At 39.8% G+C, this 22,714-nt stretch overlaps 1 protein-coding gene across 1 annotated transcript in view; it reads right to left on the bottom strand.

The window, feature by feature from the left end:
* Positions 1 to 22,714, bottom strand: part of MGAT4D (MGAT4 family member D) — a 997,995-nt gene that overhangs the window by 215,823 nt on the left and 759,458 nt on the right. The window contains exons 9-10 of the mRNA XM_044060402.1: positions 18,394 to 18,524; positions 4,634 to 4,741 (exon numbers count right to left, since the gene is read on the bottom strand). Coding sequence (XP_043916337.1) covers positions 4,634 to 4,741; positions 18,394 to 18,524 — 239 coding nt within the window. The remainder of the gene's footprint in view (positions 1 to 4,633; positions 4,742 to 18,393; positions 18,525 to 22,714) is intronic.

The following is a 22,714-nucleotide window of genomic DNA, read 5'->3' as shown; positions in this document are numbered from 1 at the left end:
TTAACATAGCGAGACAGTTTTAAAATAAGCAACGGAGATGTCCGTTGCTTATTTTAAAACTGTCTCGCTATGTTAAACCCATTTAACATAGCGAAACAGTAAAAAAAGCAATGGAGATCTTGCTTTCTCCGTTGCTTTTTTTTTAAAACCTGTCTCGCTATGTTAAATGGGTTTAGCATAGCGAGACAGCTTTAAAATAAGCAACGGAGATCTCCGTTGCTTATTTTAAAGCTGTCTCGCTATGTTAAACCCATTTAACATAGCGAGACAGTGTTTTAAAAGTAGAGTTATACTAATGGAAAAAAGTCCGGGTGACCAGACCTTTTTCCATTAGTATAACTCGATTTACAATGTGCACGCTGGCCAATCAGCGTGCACGTTTTTGGGGGGGGGGTCATGGTATAATAATTTTTAAACTTTGCATCACTCATGCTTCTACAGATGTACAAGCAGCCCGCTCATAAAATATAGTGCATTTGTCTAGTAGTAGTCAGAAATCAGCACATATCAAACTAGAAGCTGAAAAAGGAACAGAAGAGTATGTCTACTAATTCTCTAACCTTCTGTCACACACTTGTTTTCTATGGAATTACTAGCAGGTCAGAAAGTCACTACACCAAGCTAGTACTTGAAAATCAGAATACAGTAAAACATGAAAGAATGAGAAATATGGTTTCTACTACTGTTTGCCTGTCTCAGATGCTTTCTATAGGTAGAATCCATGTCATAAAATTGTTGTAGATGGCCAGGATTCACAATCAGCACAGAATAAAATATGAAATGACACAAACAAACAAACCCCTCTGTTTACTAATGTTTTAAAAACTTTGCAGTACTGATGTACTTTTTATAGCAGTAGCAGTGTTCAGGTCATAAAATGCCTGAAAGGTGATTTTTCTCAATGGGTAAAATGCACAGATTAAACTAATGAATAGCTCACAGGGAGAGCTGCTGTCAGTACAACTGCAATTTGAGATGGAATTTGGCTAACACCTTTGAACCTTCCTTCAGGCACTTTTCCCCCATTCCCCTCAGCCAAAGGCGAGCATGCTCAGAACGGCAAACCTGAAATGTAAACAAGGGCTGAATCAAAACAAAAAAAAGTCACTGAAACTATACCGTTAAAACATTCTTTATGCATGAACTGTAGTATGAAATGTGTTACCCAACTGGTGAAGATGAAATGTTCGAGTTTCAACTGCCCACGGTTCAACAGATAGGGGATCAGAGTTCCTCAACAGGAAATCATTGTCAAAGAGTTGTGCTGGAAATGTTTCCCTTTCTGGGGGAATTTCCCCCTTTTTTGAGTTGGTGCAACCATATAGTTGGTATATACATATTGGTCTACCTGACAACACCGATGTGCTAAAACACAGACAACGAAATCACCGACACCACAAAACTGAAAGTGCAGAAACACGAAACGTCACATACCCGACAAACCCACAATCCCGACACTCAACAAACAAAACAAATCCCCTGTCCAAAAAACACACACACAACACAAGCACACCAAAAACCTTATAAACCTACACTGAACCTTACATACACAACTATCTATGCACTAACCTTAACCCAAACCCTAACCCTAAGGTCCATCACTATCGCACACTCAGCTAACCCGCGCCCTAACCCTAACTCACTTAACCCGCCCCTATATCCCTAACGTCTTTCAGTATTGCACACTCACCTGACCCGCGCCCTAACCCTAACTCACTTAACCCACCCCTAACCCTACAGATCGTTGCTATCGCACACTTACCTTACCCACACCCTGACCCTAACGTCCATCCCTATTGCACACTTACCTTTACATATCGGTGTTCTCAGCATCAGGATTCTCAACTGTCGGTCTTCTCCGTTGTCGATCTTCCGGTGCTGGAGTTTCGAGATTTCAGCGTTTTCAGGTAGACCCATATTTATATATATATATATATATATATATATATATATATATATGTTTGGAGCTGCGTGGGGGGCTCATCCCCTATGAAAACAAAAGTATTTGTTGGCAAGATTGTTTCAATGAATTTGTTTGTGTCTTTCGGCTTTTCCCGGTTAAGGGTCGCCACAGCGGAACTCCAGTCCGCTAATGATTGGCAGTAGATTTTTACGTACTGGCTTGCTGGGCCTAACGCACAACCTTCAATGAAGGAACGCCCATTCACGCATGTTGCTACACAGAAGATGCTCTAACTGAGAATCGAATGGGCAACGTCTAACTGTGAGGCGACAATGCTACCGCAGCACCACCACCGCAGTATAAGATTGTTTCAATGAATGAGGTTCAGGAATTCTGATCCTCAGTGCATTCACATTCTTCATCTCATAGTGGAAGCTGTGAAATTAACATCTGGACAATATATGTTTGGCTGAACATCTGAACACTAACCAGGCTTCTAACACGTGTTCTACAGTGACCTTCTCCAAAGAACATATGCTGCATCTTCTATAATGAAACATGAAAACCTCTGGGACTTTCCCTCTGAAGTGATTCATGTGACTTCAGGTAGCTCACACCCAAAATACTAGCACCCTAGTAAACCTAACCCTAACAGTGACTGCCATGTTAAACAGTACTGTTCTCTGTGCTATTGTAAAAAAAAAAAAAAATGCCGGTACTTACGTATTATCATAACTAGATTTTGGAGGACTCATGATTGGCACACTTTTCTTTGTACGTGTGCATTTTAGACTGAAAAGAAATGTTCAAACTCCGGACTACTTTTGGAACACAGTGGTTAAACAGCAGGAATGGGAATAACCTCCAGATTTCTCTTCCTGTTTAGGCTCAACTGCGGTCCCTGTTTAGCAAGTTCAACAGTCACACTCAAGACTTTCAAACTTCCGAAATGAGTGTAATACTTTCTATTAAGGCTTTGTTACCGGTCGACACTGACACTGCTTTCTATTAGTCAGTGTGTTTTTCTCAGATAACTACCTATGTTTGTTTTGGGCAGTAAGTCATTTTTTCAGTAGTAACTTTCAGTTTGGATATCTCTTTTGGGTGAAAAGTAGCTGACCTGCTCCCTAGACACTAACAACAATGACTCAGTCTCTCACTTTCTTCAAATTTTTTCACCTGCTTATCCATTTATGATGATTGTCAATTCAGTTTAGACATTTCAGGAATGGCCTGGGTATGTCTTTGAATTCTCCCTACTATACCACCATCATCAGCTTAACCCCTGCCTCAATCTGCATATGAAAACAGCGGAAATGAGAGTGCAGGGTCCTGGGAGAAAGCGTCTTTTGCAGAACCCATGGAAATCCCACAGATGCATCTTCTCTGGACCAAATCAACCTGTTTGTGACCCACAAGTAAAAGCACACACTTCTTTAAAATACACACACTTCAGTAGACAGTCTGACCACATTTCTTGCCCGGACAAACGACAGTAAAGCAGCCACTGTGGAAATGAACAATCTGGTTGCAATAATACGTAAGTACCAAAATGTCCTATCTACCCACCCCATCACGGAAAAAAAACATACAACTTGTCTTTCATTCCAGTATCACCTTATGTAAATTTAGCCTATTTGCTAATAAACAAAAAGTCCAGGAAATCATTCTGTCAAATCTCAATCAACTTAATGGTCAGGCCAAATCATAATTCCAGTCACCAATGACTACACTACCACTAAAAGAAGGGTTAATAAAAAAAAAAAAGATTAATTTATAAACAAGAATCAACAAAACCCACAAAGTGGAAAATAACGATGAATACCCTGACGCACCACAAGAGAGTTACAATACGGACAGGATGAATACCCTGACGCACCACAAGAGAGTTACAATACGGACAGGATGAATACCCTGACGCACCACAAGAGAGTTACAATATGGACAGGATGAATACCCTGACGCACCACAAGAAAGTTACAATACGGACAGGATGAATACCCTGACTCACCACAAGAGAGTTACAATACGGACAGGATGAATACCCTGACGCACCACAAGAGAGTTACAATACGGACAGGATGAATACCCTGATGCACCACAAGAGAGTTACAATACGGACAGGATGAATACCCTGACGCACCACAAGAGAGTTACAATATGGACAGGATGAATACCCTGACGCACCACAAGAGAGTTACAATACGGACAGGATGAATACCCTGACGCACCACAAGAGAGTTACAATACGGACAGGATGAATACCCTGACGCACCACAAGAGAGTTACAATACGGACAGGAAGAATACCCTGACACACCACAAGAGAGTTACAATACGGACAGGATGAATATGTGGCATTTCAGTTACGGGTATCATTGATATCTCCTCTGTTGTGGTGTACGTACTCTTACATCTTACAGGTTTTACTGCTCTTCAGTGCATCCCCCCCTTTTCTCATTCATAGTACAGCTTATTGATGGCAAAGAGCGACTAGACCCCACAAATTCCACACATATGCAGAAATATCTCACTTTGTATCTTGCACTGACTTTGCAGTCAGAATGTGCTTGTGTGCTACACTTACAATAAACACCCGCACATTTGTTCATTTCACAGATGATAAAACCGAGGTGCATTAACCTGTGCTGGTGTATCATGATGGTTGCTAGTATAAAAGCAGAGTTGCCTTTTATTCACTGTATTGCATTACATTCAGAAAAAGACTCACTTTTAAGTTTTGGACTTTTCCAGGCAGAGAAGAGTGAGTCCCAACATGCTGAAATAGGGATGGCCTGTAACGGATCCTCACGTTTGCCTTCTCACTCTCACAGTGCTTCTATAAGAAAGAAAAAATGATTAAATAAAAACTCGTTTGTAATCGGCCACAGCAAAACCTCATAATATACTGAATTAACATCTGTTATAGCATAGGTAGTTTTGACAGTGAGAGGAGCAGTACAAATGGGTTATTACTTAATAAAATTATACTATAATTAACAGCACACTTGTTTGTTTTTTTACATGTAATTTATTTATTACTTTTTTTTTATTTCAAAACAAAATTTACTGAATCCCCACACACATTTTCTACTACAACATAAACAACTCTTTCAAATACTTACTCAAACATACTAAATTAGAAAATCAGTACAAAAACAATTGAACTTACTCCCACTAATACAGACCAACATTCTGGAACTGTATGTCAGCAGCACAATAAAATAAAAAAATATATAACATGACTTTCCTATAGATACTATGTCAAGAAAATTCTAACCACTCATTAATATCTGTGACATTATAAGAGACAGGATGCTCAAAACATCTTAAACCTCAAAAAGAAATTGGTGCACTTCTTTAAGTAACTAAAATTATTCCAGGGCTCTTCATTTAGCTAGCATTTTCAATTGTAACTTTAAATCTGGAGTACAGCATTCTAAATAGTCACGCTCTTGCACTAAGGCAATCAAATCAGAAGCCTGTACATTTCTACCTTTTGGTAAAGCATTTCTTGGCCAAGAGAACTATGGTGTCAAATAAGGCAATGTCATACTGTGCCCAGTTCTCCTCATCATACAACGCAATTAATAAGAGTAAACAATTTATTGTTGAACTACTGGGACATAATTTCTCCAGTACATGTGACCTTTTCCAAAACTGAGAAAGTCCAAGCATAAAACAAAAATGTATGCTTTGTCCCAAAAAACATTTTCATTATACCTTCAGAAACTTGGGTCCAAGCCTGTGTAGATCCTATGTTATTTAGATGGTGTATAAAATAGGTGGTTATGATTGGGTATCTGATCGTAATCATGTTATTATGTGTTCAAGAGATGGATGGCAAGAAATTCAACTTGAGAGCAAAGTTCGAGAGGTGAATTGTGGCATCCATGTCGAGAACACATAATAATAGGTTATGATTGGTAAGACTCGATCACAACTTTTTGCAATGCATGGAGTCTTATCTACTCCATGTACTACCTGTTACAAAAAAAAAATGAAGTGTTTTGCCAGCCTTGAAAGACAGTAAGGCACTTAGCGAGTGGTGTTGCATAGATAGCAATTAAAGGAAAAATCAGGGACAGTTTTTAAATACTGTCCTAAATTAAATGAGCTGCTTACAGACTGATCTCTGTAAACTTCCACAGATGTATGAGAAAAGATATTCAGGGACAATTGAGAGTGAAGGAAATTCCCTTCCCTGATACTGGACCATAGCAGCGCTTAGGTGGTGTGTGACATTGAAAGCGCTGTTATGGTAGAGTCTCATGCTACAGCACTGTCTAGCTAGGATATTTTTTAACCATTTTTTAGCATACTCACACATGCTCCATGCACCACAACATTTGTACAACTGTGGCCATCTAAAGAAATTATACTTACTGGAAAGTGTTACATGTCTTAAATGTGTAATTAATTTTGCCCATCTTAGTGACAAGATCTCTTTCCTAAGATCCCATGCCCATGCTCTTCATATGAAATCAGTTTCAAAATTATTGCTTTTTATCATTAATTTGTAAATGTGGCAAATTATCCCCCTTATTTAAGTCTGACCACCCTGGGCATCCAACAAGATGTTTATCCACCGAGGCCTACCTGAGTCCCTAACTGCAAACAGCTTTAGCTCTCATAGGTAGGTACCAGGGCTATCGGCCCTGGGGCCTATATAAGCCTAACCAAAAAGGTTCCCTGGCTTTCTCCCCCCAAGAAAGTTATTTTCCCGTGCCCCTGTCTAGCAGAGACGCAGAAGTGATCCCTGGGGTGAATTTCCTATTTCACATCCAATTGTCGAGATTTTGGGCTAATGAGAAGCTTTGCTTGACATGAATGGGTAGTCTGTTACAGAGCATGGGAAGTCTCTGGGACAAGAATCTATCCCCCCAGCATGTTCTGTTAATTGTGGTGGCAAGGGTGTGGCTCAGAGGGATTGGGGCTGTGTAGCATGTCCAACAGATCTGGATTTGACATGGCTTTGTATGTTAGGCAGAGGTCGCCTCTGAGTAGGCATTAAGTGATGGAGTAGAGCTGGAGTTTTTTGAGATGGTCTGCGTATGGCATCCTTCTGAGGCCAGTAATCCTCTTAGTGAGGTATTTCTGTGGTCTTTCTAGTTTTTTTAGATGTCATGCGAGGTACATGCCAAAAGGGGCATTGTACTGTATAATGGGTCTGAAGAGGGATGAGTAGAGAGGAACAATGACCTCTTTTTTTCCTAAAGGTGAACCCCTTTGTGATGAGGTGCGTCATGTAGAAGGATTTCCTGACTACTGTGGTGATGTGATTATCAAAGGAGAGACTATTGTCCACCTGTGTTCCAAGGTCTCATCACATTTTCGGTGTTTAGTAGGCTACTGCCTATGTGGTGGTTCATGGGTAAAGTGTTTTTCCCAAAGGGGATGACAATGCACTTCTTGGCATTGAGCTTGAGGCCATGAATTTGACACCAAGCATCAGTCTCAGTGAGGCCCCTTTGTAGAATGTCCACATCATTAGGTGATTCTATTATGGCACCTAGTTTGCAGTCATCTGCAAACTTTGTTAGCCAAAGATCTGCTGTATTAGCCTGGACTTCTGAGAAGTAGATGCCAAACAGGAGAGAACTTGGGACTGAGCCCTGTGGTACTCCACTTGTCACTGGTCTGTAGTTGGATTTGGAGTTGGCTACTTTCACTGTGTGGGTTCTGTCAGTGAGCCAGTTGGCCACCCATCTTGTGACATATGGATTTATGCCCAGTCTAGTGAATTTATCTAGAATTCCAGATTGGGGGATGGTGTTGAAAGCCTTGGTGAGGTCAAGATAGGCTCTGTGCGCCACCTTACCCTTGTCCACAGCTCTGGTGACTGCTTCAAAGAAGTCAGTCAGGTTTAGGAGACATGACCTACCTTTTACAAACCCAAACTGAGTGGGGTCGAGAGTTTGGAGGTTATCTATGTCCTTGTTTATAAGCTCCAAGATGATACATTCCATGGCCTTGCAGACCAGGTTCATCAGGCTAATGGAGCGGTAGTTCCCGGGGTCTGTGGTGGTGCCCCCTTTGTGGAGTGGGATAACCATCACTGTGCGCCATTCAGTAGGCACAAAGCCTGAAGTGACTGAACATGGTACTTAGGTGGGGTGCCAGTTCATTCTGTAGTTCATGCAGAACGCAGCCTGGGATGTTGTCAGGTCCGATGGGTGCTGTGTTCTTGGCTTTGGAGAAAGCCGTCTTTACTTGTGCAGCCATGATTATAGGTGCTTTGCATTCTTCCAGCATAGTGATGGGCTCTTTGGGGGGTGAGGGGGGGTGAAGTTTGCACTGAACCTATCTGCCAGGATGTTGGCAATATAAGTTGGTTCTGTATATCTAGTGCCATTGTGCTGTAGCAGATCTGAGTGTCCCCATTGAGATTCTTGACATAACTGTAGAATGCTTTGTGGTTATCTTTAGAATCAGTGGCAATTTTATTTTCATAACTAGCTTCTTACTGAGGCTGACCAGGGAGTTCTTGCAATCAGGGGATTTTACTCTTTTTTGCAACAGCTTCTTCCTTCTGTTGTAGAGTTTGTTTAAGGCAGGGGACCACCAGATTGGCTTGCTTTTTTGGAGAATAGCGTCTTGGTTCTGTTGGGGATGGCAAGATCCATGCACTCGTGTATGTGCTTATACAGTGAATTTGTATAGGATTCAGTAGTCGTACCTCTATTTTCCATTTGTAAAGGTGTTGTGAAGCTTGCCACTTTTTCCTTAAGAAGCATGAAGTTGGCTTTGGAGAAGTTTTTATGGTGGTTTCCTTAATGGGGGGGGGGGTAGGATACTGATGTCTACAGTGATTAGCTTCTGGTCAGATCTGACCAGCGAGAAGTTGACCTGTGGTGTGGAACATCGGTTGCCCATATTGGTAATGACCAGGTCCAGGATATTGCTACCCCTAGTGGGGGTATGGACAAGCTGATCCAGGGCATTGGAATTTATGAATTCCAGAAAGTGTTGAGCAAGTGAGTTAGTACATGAGCAGTTTTCCCAGTTGATGGTGGGGTAGTTGAAATCGGCCATTATTAGGGTATTGGGCTGTACCTTAATATTACCCACTATATCAAGAAATGTGGAGTGGGCATCCTGAGGCATGGTGGGGGATCTGTAACAAGCTACAACCTGGACTGCAGTCTTGCCCAGCGTTAGTTGCACTTGGAAAATTTCGGATGCATTATGCTGAGCAACTAGCCTGGAGGTGTGGATATCCTTAATGAATATGGACACGCCTTCTCCTTTAGTGTTTCGGTCCAGGTTAGGTGGCCAAAAGGTGTGGCATTAGTTATAGCCTGGTAATGCAGGGGTGCTCTCTGGAGCCTTGAACCAGGTCTCCATCACTGCACAGATGTTGATGTTCTCCATTTTAAGGAGTGCCTCGAGTGAGTGTATTTTGAGGTTTAGACTTCTAGCATTGAGTAGCATTGCCTTCAGATTTTGCTTGCTTATACCTGCTACGGTGGTGAGTTTGTCATTTGAACCTTGCCTAAAAAAGGTACTATAGGGGTGGCAAGAGCCTTAGCCAGTATCCCGAATCCCAGGGGCGACAGGTGCAGGCCATCTATGGCAAAGCATTGTGGTCTGTCGATCATGTTGTCCCAGGCAGACAGACACTGGGTCCCCTTAGAATGACATTAGAAGCTTAGCCAATTGCTGAAGTCAATCATTTTGTCCTTGTATTGTGGTATCATTCTGGGTGATGGTAGGATGCTGCTCAGGGCTAGGGTCATACATGCCTGGGCTACATGATCCAAGAGTTCCTCCATGTCTCTTTTCATGTAGTCCAGGGAGATATGTCTCAGGTCATTCACACCAACATGGACAATGACAGAGTCATATTTGTACTTGTTGTGGAGTGACCTGAGTGCTTGCATTATGTGGCAAAACCTGGTACCCGATAGGCAGCTAACAGTAACTTTCTCCTTATTTAGCCTGGTGAGTGGGACATTAGTGTACCTGACTATAGAGTCACCTATGTCTAGGGTGTTGGGTACGTTGTTTTGCCTTATGGGCTGAGGTTGAGTGACACACTGATTTTGTGGGCTATGTGTCATTTGGGTAGTGTTAGGGGGTGGTGATGGTTGCTTACGTTTCAGTTTTGGAGGTCTCTGTTGTTTGAGCAGACTTTTATTGAGAGCCTCCGCAAATGTGGGTGTGTGTTTTGTGTTACTATGTGTGGGTTTAGGTAGTGTAGGTTTTGATGGACTATGTGTTGAGTGTGTTGTGGTGCAGGAGTTTACCTTCTCCTCTAGACTGTCTAGTACAGTCTTGATTGGAGAGAGCTTGGCTTCCAGTTTGGCTATATAAGTGCAACTCTCACAGGTTGTAGTGTGGGTGGTAGGAGGAGAAGGTTATCAGTGTACATGAAGAGGCACTATTTTCTGGGACACAATCATGACTTTTAATTTGATTTGGGGGTATTGATTTTTTTTCCTATCCACTTCAGAGGCAGTGGAGAACTGCACCAGTTCATGCTAAAAAAAAAAAGAAACAAAACAAAACCAAACAAAAAAACCCAAGTATATGAGACTGAGAGGACAGCATTGTCTGCAATCAACAGTGACACAGTCCTTACATCCTAAACTGGACACTCTTCAGATCTTGACTTTGCATTGGTATCCTGTCTCCAATATCATCAAAAAAAACAGAGCAAAAGTGCATGTTTTAAACAGACAATCCAATATACTCAGGTAGATTTACACTAGCATACCACTATATTATACAAAATGCTTTAAAAGTACTAAGTAAATACTATAAAGATGCTCCGTATCTCTTTCTTCCCCATACTCCATCCATATTTACAAATCTATTTTTTTTTACTTTTCCTCCCTGTCATTCAGTTCTGACTTTCTCTCTCATCATTTCTATATACTCTCCATCTGTATGTGGCATTTTCAACTTATTATTGTTTTGGAAATTACTCTACTGTGAACTGGGTAAATTTACCTTCAAGAAGAAGTGACATTTGTGCTTGCTTCTTATTCTTGCTGTCTTGAATATTTGGATTTGGTGAGGTTTTACGTTTTTTAGTTCCTAACTTATTATTGTTACTATTCATTATTATTAATTAATTTATTCAGACAAATAACTTAGGTTAGAGCCATGGACTATTACACTGACAACACTCCCTTAAGAGTCAACCCAGAAGTCAGGGACCTCCTACCCTTTTCTAAAGATCCCAATTCCAGTTGCTTTATCTCTGTTACTCTATTCACTGTTTCTAGTACAGTTGTTTTAGATTTTGATTTCTATTTTCTAGTAATTGCTTTTTTGCCAGCCACCATAATTACACTCTGCAAGGCTGTACTATGTCTAGGCAATTCCGATTATGTATCATAGTTCAGAAAAATCATTTCCCTAGTTACACCAATTTACTCACCCAGTATCTCTGATAAAGAAGTCTACAGGGAATGTCTCATTACACTGCCAGAAAATATGCTTCCATTACCTCTTTCTTCCTTATCACACCTCCAACATTTCATGTCTACCTGGGGAAACATTCTCTGGAGTCTACTTGGGGTATAAAATATCGATGTAAACATTTCCAAGCAAAAATCCTAAATCTTCTAAATTACAAACATATATCCCCATTGTTTCTTTGTGAATTGCTTATCTAATCTTTCTTCCCATTTCTTTCTAACCTCCTCTGATTGATTCTTACAGTTATCATAAAATATTTTATATGCTCTACTAATTGTTCAATTTTAACAGCAGCTTCTATTCTAGATTCTACTGAAAACTCTACTAGTGCAGGTCTTTGTTTAGGACCCCCCCCCCTTATTTCTTTCTCTTTGCCTATACTCTGATGTCAGTCCTTGATAGGGAAGGCAATCTCTAACCTGCAGTCCAAAAAATTCCTGGCATCTTCCCATTCTGTTACCCTTTTCCCTCTAGTTATTTGCTCCCAATACCTCAGTTCCTTTGCCAATTTTCTCCAGTAAATTCTAACTCCCTCTTGCCTATTGTCTGTACCATAATTGCAGTCATCTCTATTGGCAGAATCTGCTTTCTCCATTTCTGTGTTGGCTTACATCTTAGAATACTTTCTGCCACTTTATAAATATAATGTTCTGTATGATTATCATTATTCTCCTTAAAGGTCTGCATCCAAAATCTCACTCTCTCCTTGTTTTTTGAACTTCCCCCCATTTCATTATCATCCCTTTCCACTTTTAATTATAGGTTTCTGCTTGTGCTATGTATAGGAGCTTTAACTGTGTAGCTCTGAAATACCCCTCAAACTGGGTAATCCCAATCCGCCTTGTTCTATTGGAAGAATCAGCTTATCTGACTTGACACTTGCTGTCTTCCCCTCCCAGATCAAATCCTTCATCTCTTTATTAATTGCTGTCCACAACATTTCCTCTGGTTGATAAAATATGCTGACCAGTGTACAAGACCACAGGGACTAAAACATTTTAACTGCTTGTGTCTTATTATCCAGATCCATATAAAAGAGCTTCCAATTTTTCAGTTTTTATATTAGCATTTGTTTAGTCTCTTCACACATATCCTTAGCTGCCAAACTGGAATAATTTTTAATCCAAACTCCTAAATACTTCATTTTATCATGTCCCCATAAATATGGAATATTGCTGAACAAATTTGTGTGTGGGTCCATAAATTACTGCTATTGTCTTTGTTTTACCTTCATTAATTTTGTATCCTGAGAAGATCTGAAATGGTCTCAAAATGTTCCACAACACTGTAATTCCCTTTATTGGTTTTGTCAGGTATAAAATAATATCTGCAAATAGAGCTGGCTTTTTTGACTACCACACCAATTATATCCTTGAATTTCTGAGTCCTTTATTTTCTTTGCAACAGTTCTAAATATAATGCAAATAACAAATGGGAAAGAGGACACCCCTGCCTTGTTCCTCTCCTCAAGCAGTAATTATCAGAGATGAACCCACCCACTTTAATTTTTGTCTCCGATCTCTCATATATACTCATAATCAACCTTTTAATTTTATAAAAGAAGGCACATGCTTTCCAATGCCCTGGTCATACAGTCTTAACTTACTCTGTCAAATGCTTTGTCTGCATCAAGATCCACCAACAATAGTGGTATTTTCTTACATTGCGTTTCCCTCTGGATCATTAATGTTCTCCTAATGTTGTCAGATGTTTGCCTTCCCTCCACAAAACCACATTAATCCAATCTGTATATTTTGGTATCACTTTTACCATTCTTTTTGCCATTACAGACATAAACACTTTATAATTATGGTTTAATATTGAAATGGGCCTGTATGAAACTGGATCTGATGGAGCTTTACCCTCTTTAGGTATTACAGCTGCCACCTCTTTCTTCCATGATGTTGGTACTTCTTCTTCTCTTAAAATACTGTTAAACAAAACCTTCCAGATCTTTAAAAGTTTTTGTCCTTCTAGCTTCCAAACTTCCACAGGAATACCTTCTATTCCTGGGGACTTTCTTGGAGATTTGTTATACATCACCATTTTTATCTCATGTCCTCCTATCCTAACTGTTGGAAATTGAGCCTCATCTACCTCTAACTTTGGCATATTTAATTCTTCCATGAAAATTTCCATTTGTACCTTTTCACGATTTCCAGATTTTTCTGCTTTATACAGACTGCCATAGAATTTCCGAAATATTTCTAATACTGCTACAGGATCTCTTGTTATAGGCTTAGCAACAGCCATGTCTACTTTCTGGTGCATGCGTTGTGCTAAATGTTTTTGCTCTCTAGGGTTATTTTCAAAAAGAGTTGCTTAACAGCAATCTTTCTAAACTCATGCATATTACCAAGGTAATCCCCTATTTTGTGTTACACATTCTGCAGCTGAGCTGTGTTGTTGTGCTAAAAGTTTTTGCTCTCTAGGGTTATTTTCAAAAAGAGTTGCTTAACAGCAATCTTTTTAAACTCATGCATATTACCAAGGTAATCCCCTATTTTGTGTTACACATTCTGCAGCTGAGCTGTGAGATTCCCCCTATTTTGCAATACTTTGACATTTGTCAGTCCCTCTAAATAATTCTTCTTACGTCTTAACCATAACTCCCTTTATTTCCACCCTGTTTTTAAACTTTATTTTAATTTGATCTCACTCCTAGCAATATTATCAGAGGAAATTTCTATCTTCTCTAATAGCTCCTCAATAATTTCCACTACCGATTCCTTAAATTCCTCTCTTTTCAACAGACAGATGAGAAATTGCCAGTGTCTCATTTTTATTTCCTTTCCCTGTGTTTTTATTTTAATTACTGGCGCATGATCTGAAATAGTTATTGGGTACGTATTATGACCTTCAGTTAAAGGCACATATTCCTGTGAAATGCAAATTCTGTCCAGCTTAGCCCAGTTTTTGCATTTTGGGGAATAATATGTAAATTCACTCTGAACTCTTAGTTCTGAATTCACATCTTTCATGCCAAACATTTTCATAAATTTCTTCAAAACTTTACCTTCCTTTGTTATATATTCCTTTCTGGACCCTACAGACACATCTTCACTGTTGCAAATCAAATTCCAGTTTCCCACCTGTAAGTAATATTCCTTGCTGAAATGTAATTATTTCTCCCAGAATTTTCTGAAGCTCCATTATAGCAGTTTTCGGTGGAATATAAATACATGCCAGTGTAATCCTCCTCCCTTGCCAGTAGTCCCTTAGTAATACAATTCTACAATTGCTACCTTTTTATCCTCTTCTATCACTATTGGCGCTCCTCTTGCAATTAATATAAGTACTCCTGTTTTCCTCTGTCCCAGGTATTCTGCTGAACAACCATCCTGAACAACTTTCTTTATCAAATTCACACATATAGTACTTTCCAAGTGTGTCTTCTGTAGCATAGCTATTTGTACTCTGCATTTTAATATAGTTCACTACTCTTTCTTTTCTGTATTTATCTGTGAGACCATCGACATTTAAAGACATTACAGAAAGCATTGTTGTATTTAAAAATTATTACTCCCACCTTTTATGTATAACAGCTTTTTTGTAAAATGCCTAGTTCCAACTTCTGTGTTACATGCATACACTGTTTGGCAGGTTGATCTTTTATGCAGATGTTTCTTTTCATATGTATTTGACCTATGTCATATCTTACAAACCCCTCCAACAAAAAAACAAACATACCCCAATACCCCATAAAAGCTACAAACCTAATAATAACACAGAAAAAAATATTTACATTTTCAAATATTGAAATTTTACCCTCCTAATAGGAACAAATGTTCTAAACTGACAGCCAAACTCATAGACTTGAGTTAACCTAAGAGACAGGTTATCCATGCTAAGATGCACGGCTCAGCCTGTGCTTCTACTAAGTGCTGTCTGGTTTTATCTTATTTTTATAGCTCTCCCAGCTAGGTAAATACTTGAATAATTTCACAGAACATTATTTTCTTGCCATTTCTCTTTATCAGATTGCCTCCTGAAGACATGAGGACCAGATACAAAATTGCTACTAAGCCATACATTTATTTGCCAGAAAAAAAGCCTTATATTCAATATTCTTTTTCATTTACTTGCTTTCTCTTAAAATGTGTTACCAGATCAAGCTAAGGGCCTTAATCCTGTCATTCACCTATGCAAGAATAAGAAAAAGCACACTAATGTTTCTTTTGTCATGCTCTTTTAACCAGACTTTTTTACATTGCAGTGTCTACATTTCTTAAAATTGAACAGGGAGAAAGAGAGCAGAAGGGAGAAAGAAAAAACAAAAACAAAACAGGAGCATCTGTTTACATTAGTACTCCCATTACATTTAAAAATAACTGAGGAAACTTTACTTTATAGCATGCAAAGAAAATCATGCACTATAAAAATAGTACCATTAAGAAAAATTTTGTTTTACTTATAGTTAACTCCCTCCTCTTCCCCTTTTCTAAGTATTTTATGAACATTAATGACATGGGGAACATATGATTTAGAGTCTCCTACAAGTTTAACAAAGTCCAAAAAAGTCCAATATTTCCAGATATTCTTGTTCTGTCATGCTTTACAAATATAAACATTGCTTTGTAACCCCACATTTGTCAATTTCCAAGTTACTGGTATTATTCCTTTTCATCTCCCTCTCCCAAACCCTGTTTCTGCTCCAATTCGAATGTACTCTTGATTCTTCTTATTCAACTCTTGCAATTTTTTCCTTCTCTCAAGCATTTTCCATTGAAAAATTGGAAAAGGTTTCACTGGCACAGTTGCTTGGTAGTCTTTACTACCAGAAGAACAATAAGCAAAAACTCTTTCTGTTTCGCAACGCAACTTACCTTTTGCTGGACAAACTTGCATTTGCTCCCTAGCATGCACTTCATCAAAATATGATTTTGTTCCTCTAGGGAAAAATATTTTGAAGATAGCTGGGTACAAAAGTTTGAATCTCATACTTGCTTCTCAACATTCCCTAAATAATGGTACTACTCTTCTACCTGGTGAAAAATGAGCAATCATTCCCCACAAACACTCTGCTGTCTGGCACAGTTTTGTCAGAATCAACTCCTTCTGCTGGTAGGATTGCATCTTTCCTTTTAAAGGTCTAGGCTGCTTTCCAATAACCAGGTTAGGAGCATACACATGATGTGCCCTTCCAATTAACTACTACTGCTGTGGAATACCAGTCCAGTTGCTTATTTTTGCTTTCATAAAAATTAGTACAGTCTGTTCCTTCCAGCTTCTCTGTAGAGCAGAAAATCTAAGGTTTTCCCTATGTGCTCTGTCCTCTAATTCTATTACTTTTTAAAATATCTCTTCTTGCACAGTCTCATATTCAGACAGCCTTTTCTTCATTTTGACCTCTGTTTTTTGCAGTCTTATCATCTTATCTGAATATTTGTTTAAAGCTTCTTCCATTTTTTTCCAGCCTTTTGTTGTTTGAGTTGATATACTCCGTCAGTGTTTCGTTTATTTTAACCAGGTCTGTGTGCAGTTGTCTTAAGCTTTCCTCTAGTTTGCTGGAAGTCATGTCTGGATTTTGCCCTGCTTTTTGCTGAACAGCTGCAGTATTTTTACCAGTCAGTGTTTTTTTCTCACCATTTGAAGCGGTTTTTATTTCAGGTCCCCTGTATTTCTTTTTTCCTGGCACTCAGGCAGTGCACTTACTAGCCAGCTACTGAAATTTACCCAAAAATATAAATCTATTAGCTTTCTCTGCTAAGTTTCTATTTTTACACTGGGAGTATTAGAATTAAGCTGTCACTCAATATGCAGCCATCTTGGAAGTAACAAAATTACCAATGTTTGTGCATCAAACTGCTAACCACTTAGTAAAACTAAAGTACTGTGATTTTACATAATAAAAGCAACAGCTTATAGTATGATATAACAGTACAAATGGCAGCAAAAGTAACATCATCAACAAAGACAGTAGCATTAGCAAGATTATATACAGTTTTCTGGATCATCATCAACCCTTTGTCTCATTTATCTACAAGGGGTCAGGGTATAGTATCAACTTTCGCCATCTGTCTTTATTCAATGCCACTCCCCTACCCTCTTCAACAGTCATGCCTGACTGTTGCAGGTCTTCTCTGACACAATCCGGCCATCTCTTTGCCAGATGCCATAGTTTCATCTTGTCTTCTTCCTTTCTGTCCCAAGTCTTCTTCACTAAATTGTCTTCTGCTTTCCTGCACATGTGCCTGAACCATCGTAATCCATTCTCTTTGACCTTCTTTGCAATTTGAGCTTCTTAGGCTTCTGCTCTGATGTCCTCATTTCTTCCTCTATCTCACAATGTACATCTTACCACTCATCTCAGACACTTCTTTTCCACCACCTGTAGCTTCCTCAACTGCTATGCCTTTACTGCCCACGTTTCCATATCATACAATAGTACTGATCAAACCACTATTTTGTACTCCTTACTTTTCAGCATTTTTCTGTCATACACTACCTCTGATATCCCTGACACTCTGTCAGTTGGCTATGGCCTCTCTGATTCTACCTCTTACCTCCTCATTCAGACTTTTCCATATGAACCTATTCACCACGGGGATCACTTCTGTGGCTCTGCTCGACAGGGGCACAGGAAAATAATTTTCTTGGGTGGCGAAAGCCAGGGTACATTTTTTGGCTAGGCTTGTATGGGCCCTAGGGCCGATAGCCTAGTACCTAACTATGAACCTATATATCAGCTATGGCACATAAGTCCACTGTGAATATTAATACTGTGAAGAGAGTAGTAATGCAGCTATTACATGTTGTTGAAGTAGCTTGTCAAGGAAATAGTGACCCAACATTTATCTGTGGATACCATCCCAAGACTGACATGGTGGACAGGCAATTAAATGATGCATTGTTAACACTGAAAAGCACTGTTGCACCAGTGAGTCTGTCTAAACAGAAATTAACTTTTACTTAATCCAGTGCTGGTCAGACTGAGCACAGACCAAGATGCAGTGGAAGCATGTAAACTGATTCAGGGCTTCAAATTAAAATAAATAAGTAAACACACATACACACACAAATAAACAGTCTGCGAAAAATTTAAATAAATTGACTACTCACAGCATCCTTTTCTGGATTACATACTTTAACCCAGAGAAAGTGATCAAGTAACCAGTCTATAGGTTTGTCTTTGTAGAACATTAAGAAAAAGTCTATGATGAGTGGTAGGTGAGATGATCTGAAGAGCTTTCCTGTGAAAATTAGAAGAAAACAAGGAAAAAAAAAAACAAGAATTATTTGTAAATGATATGTACAACTGTTTGAGGCCACTATATGTGTGCCAGAAACCTTTTATAAACTTTGGAACAAAACAGGTACAAATATAATATTCATCTTCCTTTCACTGAATGGTAATCACTAAGCTTTATCTTATGTTGCATTTATATAACATAGCTCTTTTGAATTTACACAAATGCCACAACCGAACTACCTAGTTCCATAAAAAAGCTTCAGGCACTGTAATGTGTTGAGGCTTGGCCAGCCATGTGTACTTTCTTACTCTTCTTGATTACCAAAAATAACTTACAAAACGATTTACTCCACCCAGCCTACTGTACTTAGATTGAGTCAGGTCTATACCATGTAACCGAATATTCAACTTCACGAACTCCATTCAATGAACCGAAAACAGTGAACGTGCACTTCAGTGAATTTCTAAAACAGGGAATTACATTAGTTGGCTAACATCAGGAAATTTGCCCTTTCCCCACTGTAGTGTGATCTCAGAGTTGGTATATATAGTTAGGGAGGGTGTGGGGGGCAGAGCCCCCCACCTGGGTGGGTTTCACATACTGCAGTTTGTCTGATAGTTGCAATGTTGGCCAACATTTGCCATTCCCTATTTTAGAAATTTGCTGAAGTTCATGTTCCCTGTTGTGAACATTCTCTGTTTTCGGTCTGATGAATGGAGATTCATGGAGTTGAACATTTGATTATATGACATAGACCCAGACTGAGTCTAGTATTTTAAGCTGGCTGGCCTTTTTTCTAAAGAATCCTTTAATGTATCCACACAAAATGGTGGTAGGAGAACACAGCAGTTATGCTAGTAAGTTATGAAAGAAGTACAGAACTGCATTTTATTTAAATAAAAGATTCATCAGAAGGTCACTACTGCAGGATTTCATTATGCAAATGAGAACTGAATTAACCATAAGTGGATGCCTGCTCTCTAGTCTGATCTTTTTAGCAGCTGTATTTCCATATGGGTACATGGAAGGGGTACATGGACACAGTTCCACGTCATGGCCATTACAAGGAGCTGCTCTTTTTTTTTTTTGTCTGAAGCTCTGTGTTGTTTTGCTAGCTTGTTGGTCATTTCCTAGGTTTCAGTCTTTGGTGCTGTTAAGTACAAACTTTCTTTGTCTTTATTATTTCAGAGTTTTAACTGCATTGCTCTACATTACTTCAAACAATATCTGAAGCAAAAGATAGCCCCTTGCTTTCCTGCAAGTACCTGAGTCTTCAAAAGATTTCTATTCACAATGTTCTTTCTGTTTAAGTGAGAATTATGACACACATAATTGTGAATTTTGTCCTAAGTTCGACAAAAACTAGCTTGGAGAATAAATAATTCACAAGAACCGCAACAACAAAAAAAGCTGAGATCCCTTATCAAATCCTCTAAAGCCAGCTATGAAGGCAGAACTGCAGCTGACGCCAAAAACAACAACAAAGCCTTCTATAGCTATATCAAAAACCTCCAAGGCAATACCCAGATTTGCTCTGAGTGATTGCACAATGGCACCTCCTATACTGAGCCAAAAGATATAGCCAACATACTGGCTGACAGATTCAGTGCCAGCTTTACGCCCCCCCCCCCCCAAGGGCCCTATCACAATACCAGAAGAAAGGCTGGTACCCATTTCTGCGGCACAGGTAAAAGGTGCATTGTCCAAAGTCAAGAATACAGCATCCGTGGGACCTGATAATATCCCTGGCTGCATCCTACATGAGCTACAAAATGAACTGGCACCACAGCTGTGTGCTCTGTTCAGTCACAGCCTTACCTCAGGCTATGTCCCTAATGAATGGTGCACTGCTGCAGTCATCCCACTCCATAAAGGGGGAGAAACTACAGACACTGGGAACTATCGTTCCACTAGCCTGACGAGTCTGGTATGCAAAGCTATGGAGCACATCATCATGGACCTGTTTAACAAAGATATAAGCAATCTCCAAACTCTTGACCCCATACAGTTTGGCTTTGTCAAGGGGAGATCCTGCCTGCTGTACCTGGTTGACTTCTTCGAGGCAGTCACCAAGGCTGTGGAATTGGATAAGGCAGTGCATACAGCCTACCTCGACCTGGCCAAGTCCTATGATGCCACTCCCCCTCAGGTATCATTGATAAACTCAGCAAACTAGGATGCAACCCTTTCATCACTAAGTGGTTGCAAACTGGCTCACAAACAGGACCCACAGAGTGAAACATGCGGATTCCAAGTCAGACTGTTGACCAGTCATGAGTGGAATCCCACAGGGCTCGGTCCTGGGCCTTCCCCTGTTTAGCATGTACTTCTCAGAAATCCAGGACAACACAGAAGGACTCTGGCTGACGAAGTTTGCTGATGACTGCAAGCTAGGAGTCATTATCAACGCCCCAAGTGATACATTTTACAAAAGGGCCTCTCTGAGACCAATGACTGGTGTCGGAATCAGGGCCTGAAGCTTAACACCAAAAAATGCATTATTATCCCCTTTGGAAAAAACTCAGTTCCCACAAATTACCACACTGATGGGAGCCCACTGAACATTGAAGGGACCATAACAGATCTGGGCACCCAGGTCGACAGCCACCTCACCTTTGACCACCACATTGCCACTGTGGTCAGAAAGTCCTTCTACGTGACACATCTTATAACCAAAGGTTTCGCATCCAGGAAGAAAGAGGTCATCATCCCTCTCTACTCATCCCTCATTAGACCAATTATCGAATATAACACATTTGGCATGGACCTGACCAGACACCTACAACAGCTGGATAGGCCACAAAAGTACCTCACAAAAAATCCTAGGACTTAAACATATCCTACATGGACAGACTCAAGAAACTTCAGCTCTTCTCGGTCTCTTATCATCTACTTAGATGTGACCTCTGCTTGACTTACAAAGCCATGTCCAAGTCAGCACTACTTGAAATGCTACACCTAAAGAAATCCCAATCCCCCTGTGCCACATGCTCAAGAGATCACAACCTCATTACCACAATTAACAGAACATGCTGGAAGGACAGGTTCATTTCCCAAAGACTGCCCATACTTTGGAATAAGCTTCCCATTCATGTCAAGCATAGCACCTCACTGGCCCTCTTCAAGAGAAATCGTGACGAGTGGATGGGTAACAGAAAGTTCACCCCAGGGATCAATCCAGTTGTCCTACTGGATAGGGGCACTGTGAACTAACATCGGGTGGCATGGTGCCTTGGCAATTTTTTTTGGCTAGGCTTGTAAAGGCTCCAAGGCCATTAGCCTAGTACAAGCATATGAACCAGACTAGTAGCTATCTTACCTGTTCCCATTCCTTCCAACAGCCAAACTTTGGTAGCAAAAAACAAAACATCTGTTTAAAGAAAACATGTTAAGGAAATGAAAAAAAAACAATTTAAGGCCTTTTGTCATAAAAATAAAATATGACTTTAAAACGTACACTGACTGCCCAGGAGGGTGGGCATAGGCAGGGAGTTAACACCTGCTCAGAGAGGTTGTAAGGCTTGACTCTGCAGGAAGAGGTCTTTAGCACCTCTGGAAGAATGTTACTTCCCTGACAACTCCCACAATGGAGGGAATTATTGCATTTAGAGAATGAGTTATCTATTAAACTGTTTTTCTTTTAACTTGTATGGCTTTTTTTATTCACTGTATACTTTTTATATGTTTAATGTAAATGAATTCCTCCACCTAATGCTTCAAACTTGCAGTAGCTTAATTGCTGTTGAAGGAAGTGTTTTAGATCCAAAATATAAGTATTTAATGTCCACACACATGTCCAGCAGTTACAGACACTTTGTTAGCTGAATATACCTCAGATGTCTCATTGTGATCAAATGAATGAAAAAACAATCTATATAATGCAAGGCACTGAAATCCCAAGCATCTCTTAACTGTCCCTGATTTTATAGAACACTCTTGATTTTTGCTGCATAGTTTTGTTCTGCTCCTTGCAGAACATTTGACTTGCTGGTAAATCATTGAGGACTGCAATCAATCAATAATGCCAGCCCTTGGAGTTTCATACCTTGGAAGAAAATAAGAGATATGAGCAGTCTCTCTCTGTCTCAAGCATACACACACACATATGCACGCACACACACACACACACACACACACACACACTGGTGGCAGCAGGTGGCTTCAAATCAAAGGGGGGGGCTGCAGGAGCC

This window comes from Protopterus annectens, chromosome 2.part0 (assembly GCF_019279795.1).
Source record: "Protopterus annectens isolate FY-2018-M chromosome 2.part0, PAN1.0, whole genome shotgun sequence".
In the NCBI taxonomy this organism is placed as follows: Eukaryota; Metazoa; Chordata; order Ceratodontiformes; family Protopteridae; genus Protopterus; species Protopterus annectens.
Note: the sequence above shows the minus strand (reverse complement) of the source record. Positions and strands in the feature narration are given on the sequence as shown.